General features: G+C 33.8%; 1 protein-coding gene across 1 annotated transcript in view; it reads right to left on the reverse strand.

Annotated features, from left to right (window-relative positions):
* The window catches only part of PolE1 (DNA polymerase epsilon catalytic subunit 1), a 415,552-nt gene that overhangs the window by 123,636 nt on the left and 279,067 nt on the right, over positions 1–12,849 (reverse strand). The window contains exons 36-38 of the mRNA XM_090412775.1: positions 9,076–9,182; positions 633–761; positions 324–490 (exon numbers count right to left, since the gene is read on the reverse strand). Coding sequence (XP_090268901.1) covers positions 324–490; positions 633–761; positions 9,076–9,182 — 403 coding nt within the window. The remainder of the gene's footprint in view (positions 1–323; positions 491–632; positions 762–9,075; positions 9,183–12,849) is intronic.

Raw genomic sequence — 12,849 nt, forward strand, 5'->3', positions numbered from 1 at the left:
ATAGTAAATATTCACAAATCCATCCTTTCTTTTCTCTTTTTTTTCTTTTTCCCAGACCAAAGCTCTCCATACATGCACATATGCCTAACTAAGGTTTTAAAGGAGACATAATTTTCACCCCAAGAGTATGCACCACCCATAATATACCAGAATTGTAAAGAATAAAGTTCCTTACAATTAGAGGAAACACAATCTCCTATGATAAATTTTAAACCAATTGTTTGAGAGAGAGAAAAAGGGAGAGACTATCCCAAATAAAAAAAATTCTGAATAATAAACCTTTTCACAAATATTATAATGAATGAATGCACAATGCAACCTACTGTGGGTAGACTGTATAGCAATCATTGTAGGTCCCCGCTTTTCATCTTTATATAGAGATAAATTCCGTTGCAGAGAACGATATACTTGTCTAACATCCGTTTCAACAAAAATTTCAAAATTATAACCAGCTTCAGGTAACATATCCTCCTCAGTTCCTCCAGTAATTCTGAAACAAGTATAAAAGAAATTATCACCAAAACATGAGTAGGTATAATATACAGTAAAAATATGAAAATATCTATCATGATGTTTTCAAAAGCATATCTGGAATGCTGATTATTTTCCTACTATTGAAAGGTTGTGTCTACCTTGCATTTCTTTCTGCACTGAACAATGCTCCCATATTAGGCATTTGATTAGTTCGTACTGTGTCCAGAACAAAAATTACACTTTTCTTAGATGGTGGCAGAAAAAGTCCAAACATAGCCTTCTGACCACTATAAAATTAAAAATCAAAAATTAAGATTCATATTTTTATTTTCATACAAGTTTTTATTTTCTGAAAAACACTTTATTTAGATATAGCTCTCAAATCCAAAAAGAGAACTCTTTACAGAAACTGAATATTCGATTTACAGTTCTGCCTAGTACATTACAGAATAATATATCATAGCATTTCAACATCAATTCTAATAAAAAAAAAAAAAATCAGCTGTATTACAGTAGACGTCCACTCACCATGATATTTATTACTATGCTTTTTTTTTCTTCGCAACACATTAAAAAAAATCACTTAAATCTGCTTGACCATGATTTCCTAAGGCAAATGAATTTCTCCCCTTCTCTTCCTTCCTCTAAATGAAACAAGTGACATTTGATGTTGCCTATTAGAGTAAAGAACTGAACCCACAAGAAGTCAAGCCATGACTATCATGATTTCTTGAGAGGATAAATATGAATAAATAAATATGAAAAAGAGATCTGAACTCAATATATTTTAAAGCCCACTTTTTAGAATATTTATGTATTAGCTAGATTTGTTTTTGTTGCCAATTAGAGAGAAAGAACAAATCTTCACCTTTTTTAATCTCTTTTTATGCAAGATAACAAGATATCACATAGGTAGCATTAAAGTGAAAAGACATGCATTCTATGGTCATGTTGCACATGATGCTCTCATTTAAGAGGCGCTGTACTCAGTGTATATAGATATATTTGCTTTGTCTGTTTTGGGATTTTGGAACATTTGAACAATTTTTTTGAAGGTAGGTTTTTAATTAATACTAATTTTAATTTTTAATCTCAATTATTATTAAAAGTGAATTTTAATAACTATGGTGAATTATTTACTTACTTATCATGCATAAAAAAAAAAAGAAAAAGGAAAAGTGATGCTACTGAATCAGTTTCAAACAAAAGTAAAACAAATGAATCTAAAAAGTTTATAATTTTAATACCAATTTTGTCTTACTGAACAACCTAAAAAAAAGTGAACATGTGGCTGTTTCAGTAAAATTCATTTTTAACAATAAAGATTGTTTAAATGTCCCAAAATCGGCAAAGCAAGTACATCTATATATACTCTATGAGTGCAGTCTTTCACATCTTTTTCATTCAATTTTTTTTAATTATAATTTTCAAGTTTCTTTTTTTTTTTAATGCACAGGATTTGTGTTTAATCATTTTTTTGATTTTGATCAGGTTACCAAAAAATATAATTTTCATTAAATTTTTGCTAATTTTTTCAAATTTTTAAAAAATATACTGTCAGTTTATAGTTTTGCATATATATACTTTCTTGAAAAAGGAAACCAATCATCACATTTTTTATATTCTTTATTAGATCATCATATATATATATGTGTGTGTGTGTGTGTGTAAAATCTCTCGTGATATTTAACTATGTAACTTATCATGTTTGCTTTTACATATTTTTCTAAGGAGATTGCACTTAAAGAAAATGTCAAATTCTGTCTGTAATAATATTGTATTTGTAATAAATTAACCATGAACCTTTGTTAAAATAATGTGGTGCATGACATCACCATGTAACGCTGTTAACTTGTGTCTAATTAGTAAGTCTAATTCTAAGAATAGTGAAGAATTCTAAGAATTAACATATATATGGCAATTTCAAAAGATGTGTGAAGTATGACGTCATCATGGTCCGAAGGTGAATACATGAACATATAAGGAAGTTTTGAGAGATGCGAATGTGTATAACGGAGGTCCAGGTCTATATAAAGAGACATCAAGAAGGGTTTTGTCTTAGGATTTTCACCTTCTCTTACCAGGGTCTGCCACCACAAGGTCCATTGTGGTAATTGAAAGAGAAACATCTGAGGTCTGGGAGTCTTAGGGTTTTTCATCTTCTCTTACCTGGGTCCACTACCACATAAGGTCTGAGGTCGGTAATCAAGAGAGAAGAGTTGTAGGTCTTAAGTTTCTGAATCTCTCACCTGCTACCATGTTAGGGCATAGAATAATCGACGTCTCGGAGAAAGCAGAAATTTTGCAGGAAATCAAGAACGAGCCAGCAGAAGGAAAGGAGGACAAAAAGGAGCACGTACATATGAACAAAAGATTCATGTAAAGGGCAGTGCTGAACAAGAATTGTAAGTACTTATGTGATAATTCCAAACAAGAATGTACATCAAGTGTGTCTGTTTATTGGTACGGTAAGATGATGTATATTGATATTGAATTAAGCATACTCAAGGTATGCTTTATTGTCAGTTTGTGTATATATATGACTTTCAGGATATTCTAGATTGTGAATTAGCTTTAAGGAAGTAAATTAGAACTAAGTTTGAATTAGGAAGAATTGAAAATAACAAAGAATTATAATAAACTGTTATGTTGGAGGTTTAATGGATTTTTTACAACACTCAAAAAGAATTAAAATAGAATTTAATACTTCCTATATTTCGTCCTAGTCACTAGGACATTTACGGGGATTACAAAAACAATTAATGTAACATGCACACAAAAACTTACAATACTAAGCCCAACCACGTGGGTGACACTAAAGTCCTATCTAGGTGGAGCGCCCTCTAAGGGCGGTAGTAGGTGGCCTGGAATGTAAGGTGGGACCTCTGGTGATGAGTGTTTCCCAAATCTTCGGAAGTATAATGCAACCGTATTTATTAAGATTTGGTTGGTTTCTGAGAGCTGCTACCAATATTCCCTTAACTGACACTTTATCTCTCTTAGAAAACGTTTTTCCCTCTGACATCTTAGATCTCTTTTCCTTTGCCATCAACTCTGGGTATTTCTCTTGGAAGAACAAAATCTACAAGCAGATAGAGGGAACCGCCATGGGTTCCCCCCTCTCACCCCCCCTTGCCAATTTCTATATGGAAGATTTCGAAAAATGAGCCTTAGACTCAGCCCCACTCAAACCGTCTATCTGGCTAAGATATGTAGATGATGTGTTCTCTATTTGGCCTCATGGCCCAGACACGTTAGAATCCAGTTTACTATGGAAAAGGAAAAGAACAATTGTTTACCCTTCCTAGACACCGTAGTCACACGCCTGCCTAATGATACACTTGCCTTCACTGTATACAGAAAACCCACACACACAGGCAGATACATTCACAAACTCTCCCACCACCACCCCTCGCAACAATATGGCATCATTAAAACTCTTACCAAGAGAGCCCACAATCTTTGTTCCAGTGGAACCGCCCTCACTACTGAGCTTAACCACATACACAGAACTTTCCTCTCCAATGGCTACAGCGAACACAGTATCAAAAAAATAATCAATTCCTTCCCCATTCCCCGTCCCTCTCGTCAACAAGATTTTAAAAATGCCATCACCATGCCCTACATCCGTGGCACTTTGGAAAAAATAGCCAAGATACTAAAAAAGTATAACCTACACACAGCATATAAGCCCTACCGCAAACTTGCTACCCTTATCCGGTCTACAAAAGATCAGCTCCCTCCTCTCTCTCTCTCTCTGCCTGGAGTTTACAAAGTACCCTGTTCCTGTAAGCTTGCGTACTTTGGACAGACAGGCAGATCAGCATCCATCCGCCTGGAGGAACACAAGTCGTACATCGTTAAACACAACTATGGCCATTCAGGCTTGGCTGACCATGTGTTGGACACCACCCACAGAGTATCATGGAAGAAAACCACCATGCTCCACCACAGCAAATTCAAGAAAGAGAGACTTTTCTTAGAAGCAGCAGCAGCTCTCAGAAACCAACCAAATCTTAATAAATACGGTTGCATTAAACTTCCGAAGATTTGGGAAACACTCATCACCAGAGGTCCCACCTTACATTCCAGGCCACCTACTACCGCCCTTAGAGGGCGTTCCACCTAGATAGGACTTTAGTGTCACCCACGTGGTTGGGCTTAGTATTGTAAGTTTTTGTGTGCATGTTACATTAATTGTTTTTGTAATCCCCGTAAATGTCCTAGTGACCAGGACGAAATATAGAAAGTATTAAATTCTATTTTAATTCTTTTTGAGTGTTGTAAAAAATCCATTAAACCTCCAACATAATGTCCTCACAGCACTTAAGCCTCTACACAAGAAGTATAATAAACTGTGTATGTATGTATATATATATATATATTTTTTTTTTAAATTGAATGACTAGAAACCGAGAAAAATGAAAACAAAGTTTATTAGTATGACTAGTTTCAGCTTGTATCAGCCTTCTTCAGGTGTACATTAAAAAAAAAATAACCAGCAAACCATAGAGGAAATAATTGTAAACATCACAGAAAATTAGTGTATATATATTCAACGTTTAAACGTTGAAGTCTGCGCATTCAAAACTGTTCTCTCGTTGGCTTCATTGTTGGGTGTATGCATGCGTATAGCATCTCGCGAATGCCAGTATTTGATCGTAGCATAATGACAGTCTGAAAGGTTGTAACTCAGGTTGTTGTTGAGATGTAGGGGTTGAGAATGATTTATCTTGATTCTATTATCTTTCTTTCTAATTCATCGTGACAACAGGAAATGTTATTATACTTGTCCCATAGGACTTATGGCTAAGGTTTTCTTCATTAGAATTGGCCGAGAACAGAACATGACTAGACAAAGCACTGGCTAGCGTTCTCCTGTAACTGACATTTCTTTCATGTTCTTCAATGCGTAACTCGATCGATTTCTCTGTTTGCCCAAAGTATGGTATATCACAGTTACACCAAATTTGGTAAAACCGGGATATTTAAGGTTGTGATGTCTAGGTTTCGGACGGCTCACTAAGGAGTGGATTTTCGGAAGAGAAGTAAATAAAGTTCTTATGTTGTATTTCCTAAGAACCTTGGCCAATTTGGGTGAGACAGAGCTTATGTATGGTATAGAAATATTACCTTTCACCCTATTGGTCTCTTCATTATTGCGAGCGGATGGATTTAATAGGAATTTGTCAATTGTTTTTTTCTGAATAACCATGAAGCCAACGAGAGAACAGTTTTGAATGTGCAGACTTCAATGTTGAATATATATATATACACTAACTTTCTGTGATGTTTACAATTATTTCCTCTGTGTTTTACTGGTTATTTCTTTTTTAATGTGCACCTGAAGAAGGCTGATACAAGATGAAACTAGTTGTGTTAAGAAACTTTGTTTTCATTTTTCTCAGTTTCTAGTCATTCAATTTTTTTAAAAAGCATATCAACTGAGTAAATCAATCTTCCTACATATATATATGTTAATATGAATCAAACTGTAAATATTATTTTTTCACTTAATTAAACGGTGTGTGAACAACACACTGGAATGATTCTGTCAATGCACTATCCTGAAAATTTCAAACCTGCATAAGATAACGTTTAAGTGATCAATAATCAAGCCACAACTAGTTAAAGATAAGGATTAAGATAAGCGGAGACTAACAATATCTGCTTTGTCTTTGGTTAAAAATCTTATAATCTCACACTCAATACTTAGTCTAACTGGTGCAGTGGTAAAACAAATGAATTTGTTAGACTATAGAGAATAAGAATACAGTATCTGGTAGAAAAAAATAGCAGCAGGCAATCGTTTACGACATTTCACTTAAGTAAAGAAATAAAGACAAAGCAAGATAAAGTGGTTAAACCTATCTGCTAACTCTATATATTGCATGTTGAGCCATTTTACCTCTTTTGTATGCTGCTGCTTTGGTGTTTTGGCTATTTCTCATTCTTATTCCATATAAATACTCCTCACCATACCAGCTTTGCTAAGTTTGTTGTATATTTTCATATTTATTGAAAGTTTATTTTTCACTTGGTTAGACTATAATAAATTTAGTTTAATCCTTTATCCAAGTGTGAGCAAACAAAGTTTGTGCCCGGTGTTGTACTACCTGACCCCAGTCCTGAAGATACTTTCAGGTGCAAACTTTGTTTGCTCACACTTGGATAAAGGATAAAACTAAATTTATTATTTTCATATTTAGTTTGCCATCATCACTAAAAATTGTGCCTAAATTGCTGAAATATTTTACTAGTTTTGCAGCTTCTCCATTGAGAGTGCAATTGACGTTCCCCATATTCCTACTTATTTTTATAGCTTTGGTCTTTTTTCATTTTAATGCCAAATTTGTTACAAATGATATTCAATTTAGTTGGAGTGATCTGGAGACATGCAGTGGATGTGTTTAGGAGTACATCATCAGCATAAAGCAAAGAGCAGCTCTAAGATTGATCCTAATATCAGGTTTAATGCTACTTGCTTTCATAACATGATCCACATAAATGATGAATAAGAGTAGAGACAGAGTGCACCTTTATCTTGCACCTGATTTTACATACCTACCCACTTATACTTCTTTCAATTTTGAATGCTAATTTACAACTTAAATAAAGACTACGTATTGCTTGATATAATGTTCCATTTACCTGTAGGGTTCTGAACAGCTTTTTTTTTTTTTTTTTGGAACTCTGTAATATGTTTTTTACAGATCTACAAAACTAAAGTACAGATCCCTGTTATATTCTGATGATTTCTCAAGTATCAAAGTTTCATTGGTAAAATGAAAATCTGATACTTGAGGCCAACTACAATTGCTATTTGGCCTGAAACCAGCTTGTTCTTCTCTTCCAGAATTTTTATTAGCCTCTTCTCAGGTATGCTGGCATAAATCTTATCTGAACATTTATCAGAGAAATTCTTCTGTAATTCTAAGATTATTTTATTTCTCTATACCTTTATTATGGTATATACCTACTACACCCTATACTTTTATTTCCCTTCTGCCACTGTAAAACTTTTATACCTCCATACTTCAGCATTTCTGGTTAGATATCATTTACTGCAGCTGCCTTCACACATTTCAGGATATTTTGATGGCTTTTTCTATCTCAAGTACTGATATGTATTCTTAATTGTATTCATCTTGAATGTTTTTTACCACTGTTCTATCACTGCTTTTCAAAGTATTTACTCCAGATATCCAGGAAAGCTTTAGTTTAAGTTTTCATATTTCTTTTATCATCTCTGATTCCTTTTACTTTACTCCATTTCTAATATTTTTCAGTAGCCTTTGATTTGGCACCTTCCTGATATTTATCTTCTATAATCTTAAAAGTCTTTGCCAAAGTCTATCAATGATTTCTTAGGTACTTTTAAACATGCCACTCTGTATTCTCTTGAGGCATCTATTGACTTACTTTCAATATGCTTTCTTCTTTCAAGGACTGCCTCTAACTTCTTGCATCCACCATGGATTTCTGATTTTTCTATCCTTGCAGACAACTTTTCTGTAAGGATGTCTCTTCCAGAAAAGTTGACATCTCCTCCCAGGTATCTAGTTTTGACCCTTACACAATTCGAGGAGTCCACTGACACAATAAGAATAGATGATAAAGTAAAACTTTAGATTTTTTTTTTTTTTTTTTAAATAACTCCAGAAGAAAACTGCTGATATGTTTCTTGAACAGATGAAGGTTATAGTTTTCAGGAAAAAGAGCGTGAGGAATATTATTCCAAAGACAAGTAATGATGGAAGAGGATAAGCAGTTGGTTGCATATTGAAAGCTGAATATACTGATGTCAACAATCAGCTGCTCCTGCATTTACAACCTTAAAGAAAAATTAAAATTATGGAAAAATTATGACGACCAGTTCAGCAGAAGAGTACCATGAAAATATCTATAGAAAAAATAGAAATGCATATCTAAGAAAATAACTGGAGTGAATCAGTATATGTGTTGGATGTGAGAGATTTCTGATTATTGGGTAGGATTAGCAGCTGCATAGATAAGATGTGGTGTCTTCAGCAAAAGTAAAATTTCTCCCTAATTAAAAAATCACAAACAGATATGTGTGGCAATGATTATGGAAGATCTTGATTCTCAAAATATATGCACCAAATGTTTGCCAAATGAATAAGAGAAACAAATTGTATGTTAATCAGCAAAACTATGGACAGCATTTGAGGTTAGTGAGAAAAAGTCATTTATGTATAAGAGAAAGACCATGCAAAAAATGTAAAATGTGCTGTGGTACTATAGAATTCTGTATTATCAATTTGAAAATGTGTTAATGCATATATAATAAAAACATGACTTATAAAGCATAAAATAATGCTAAATAGTATATAGGAAATCTATCTAGATTTAATAGCTGAAAAGAAAAATCTAGTGTCAAGTTAAAAGAAATGTTAGAGAACACGCACGCACGCACGCACACAGAGAGAGAGAGAGAGAGAAATTTCTTCTAAAAAGCTTATTTTTATATTTTGGCAATAAAGATATTCATTTGATGCAATACTATTTCTAAAAGGATTAAAAAAAAACATACATTATAATAAAATGATTAAACATACATACATGGCGGACAGTACTTACGATATATGATGATACAGATACAAATATTTTAAGCAACCAGGTTTAAGATAATCATGTTGGGCTAGAGTAAGAAATTCCAAATGTCGGAGATCAAAGTTATCTGCCTCCTAATCAATAAATGAATTAGTTAGTACTGAATTTCACAAATTTCAAAAAATGTCAAGAATAAAAAGAAAAACTATGTTATGCTATGCTATATACTTTAACCACTCACAAATCACGACATCTACAACTAACTACCAGTAATTACTTAACATTTAAAAATTGCTGCATAATGTAGAAGCAAATTTGCTGTTATAGGATTTAAAAAATATATAAATAAATAAATAAATAAAATGCAATAAGTAACTCCCAAGAGGAATGACTAGCCAAACAGCACCCATAGAGGGCACTTTAGACATTTAGTCTAACTTCCTCCACTTATTGTTTTATGTTTGTTATTATAATTTTTATATTGTGTTCCTGAAAATGTCTCTGTGACAAAGACATAATACTGGAATGCTTAACCAGTGTTTAATTATTTCACAGTGCCAGTTTACAATGATAATTAGGTTCAAAGGAAACATAGCACAGAGAAATAATTAAATACTGGTTAAGCATTCCAGTATTATGTCTTTGTCACAGAGACATCTTCAGGTATACAATATAAAAATTATAATAACAAATGTAAAACAATAAGTGGAGGAAGTTAGACTAGATGTCTAAAGTCCTACAAGGTGTGCCCTCTATGGGTGCTGTTTGGCTAGTAATGACTGTTGGATGGGAGATATAAAATTTTTCCCAAATCTTGGGAAAGAGGATGGAAGAAGATAGTGAAGGAGGCATTGCAAACCAACAGGCAGTAGTTCATAATGATAGTGATGATCAAATCTTGGGAAGTTATACAATGATATTTATATAGAATAGGTCATCATCAATTTCCTAATATGTATCCTCAATGGGTGCTCAGGCTACAATGGCACACTACATGATTAAGTTTATTATTAATCTCTTATCAGCAATTTTCCTCCAAATTACTCAATTACTTATCAGCACTCCAATTTGTCATATTTAACATTTTGTTCTTCTAAGGCACCTCTGACTTAATCAATCCACCTAGACCTTGGGTCATCATCTGGGCCTCTTTCCTGCCATATTGGCATCAAACACCTGTTTGGCTAACCTTTTCTCATATTCTATTAAGTGGTCATACTGCCCTAAGATTAACACTGATTAGCTATTAGGCTAGTTCTTTAAATCTGCTGCTATTCTAAAGAAAGTCTTTCAAATTTGTACTGCTACAGTGAAGCATAGTTTATTTTTTCCCCCCTATTCTGTGCAAAATATCCAAGGTATGGTCAACCTAGATCTCACTGACCATAATTATGACAGATGATGTTCCAGTATTGGCAGATCTACCAGTCTATCTTTAGGCTAGTTCTTTAAATCTGCTGCTATTCTAAAGAAAGTCTTTCAAGTTTGTACTACTGTGTGAAGCATAGTTTTTTTTTTTTTCTATTCTGTGCAAAGTATCCAAGGTATGGTCAACTGTAATAATGATGTTTTCTGTGCCATTGTAATAAATGGTTTTTCTTCTTTATTTATTTTATTATAAATATCTTATCACACAATATCTTTATCAGCACTATTCCTTTAACATAATATTTTATCTTAATATTTTGTATTTTTTTTTTTTATTCTACCTTAGTATTCTTTCTTATGCCTGGGATCTCCAGATATTTATTTGATTGAAGACTGTGCCTCTGAAATTCCCCTATAGGCAAAAGAAAGGTTTCATACCCTAGTAGAACAAATAATCACTTATATCCAAGGTTTGCTCATGGCAAAAATTACTCGCTTTTATCTTAAATCACTACTAATCATTGGGGTTTCGCTATCAGGTTCGAATAGTGTTTTTAGGATGAGTGCATTGCAAAAGATTGAATCGGACAACTATTTTTTTCAACAATAACAATAAGTTTAATTTCTGGTCTAATAATTTTACACTGATTGAGAAAGACTAAGGTAATTCTTAGTCTTTCTCAATCACTCAACTTGGTTTCTATTAAATTCTCTCGCACTTACTTAGTTAGACCTTCAACAAGCATACTTTATATTAAAAATATCAGGGAGTTATACATATAACATGAAATCGTTAGTTGCACTTGACATGCCTAATTTAGCATCAATCAAAATACAGCATACATGTATACAAATATATCTCTCAGAATCTCATTTCTTTCAAACACTTAATCATAATCTAAGCAATTATATTTATACAATCCACCTCATTGAGTTTCAAACATTCCAATGATATGATAGCAGGAACATACTCTATCATAAAATTCAATCATTAGTTCACATATAATTAATTGAAGAAATTTCAATAGCTCAATATTTTCTCCAAGGGAAATTAACTGGGCTCATGCTTCACTCATTAGCGATTACACACATTTACGAGAAATATTAACACTCTAAATACTATCTCCTTAAACTAGACAATTTAACAGTTCAATAGGGAATTCTTTTCTTAATTCACAAACAATTAATGAATATATATAGACTCACATGAGTCTCTTCCTATCTTGCATGTGTCTTCCATCCTTCTTTTCTTATTCTGGCGCTTGAGTGGGGTTTCTCTCCTCCGTTCCGTGTTTTGGAATTCTCCTCAAAGCAATACAGGGCACTGATGAATAGTTGCGGCAGCTGGCGGGATATAGGGTAGGCGTTCCGGCGTCTTAAACTGCCCGGTGAAGAATTTCTGCTTAGGTCAGGTCGCACTCACTAGACTTCAGGACCTTCACAGCAAGATTTCTCCTTAACTATCGCCTCCAGATATCTTCGGCTGTGACTAGAACGACATCGGTGGACGGGTCTCTCCGCCTTCCCCTCCAGAACTTTATGGCACCTCGCGTTCTCGATCTCTCATGGATGGATCACTCAGGATGAAGAAAAGGATGCTCTCTCATCTCCGAACCAAACCTTTTAAACACCAGAGTCCCTGCACCTTGGACTAAGTTTTTGGGATCCCTTGCGAGTCTTGCTAGTAGTTTTTAGAATCCTGGATAACATTTCTCGAATATTCGCTGACAATCTTACTTTCTCCCTTTACCGCCTTAATCCTGCCTACGGGCTCTTCTTTTTGATTCACGCCGCACCCTTTCAATATTGACCTTGAGAGTCACCTGCAACGGGACTTGCAAACAACTTTCAAAAGACATGCCGAATTTCGGGCAATGCTCTTGGTTTCAATACTTCTACAATCCTTCTTAAACAATGAGCAAGTTAATTCCCTTTGGGCTTATTTTGCTCTTTATACAGATAGCTTTACATGGAAAAACAAAATATACATTTGTATACAGGAAATTCCTACTGTAAAAAGTCGATATTTTAGATAATTTATTTTGGCAACATCAAATTTTTACACAACCTAGATCTCACTGACCATAATTATGACAGGTGATGTTCCTGTTTGGCAGATCTACCAGGCTATCTATAATATGACAGTTGCAAGCAATAAACCTTGTAAACACCTGAAACAGTGAGCTGAGCGAACAGTTCTTTAAGAGAACAGATAAGGGCTACCACTTTCAAAGTTTTGAAATCAGTGCAGAGATTATATTTCTTTAAAGTTCTGGCTATTTTTTTCTGAAGTAACTCAGATATAGAGAATAAACAGTACTATCATTACTATAATCTATATGTTGAGAGGGATGTGAGGAACAACTATTTTGTTAATTTTCTTTGGCATTTTAGCCATTAGGTAGGAAAGTATGACAAATAAAGGAGAGTTCA

The sequence above is a fragment of the Typopeltis vanoorti genome, chromosome 23 (assembly GCF_054136105.1).
Source record: "Typopeltis vanoorti isolate ZY-2024b chromosome 23, IOZ_Tvanoo_1.0, whole genome shotgun sequence".
NCBI lineage: Eukaryota > Metazoa > Arthropoda > Arachnida > Uropygi > Thelyphonidae > Typopeltis > Typopeltis vanoorti.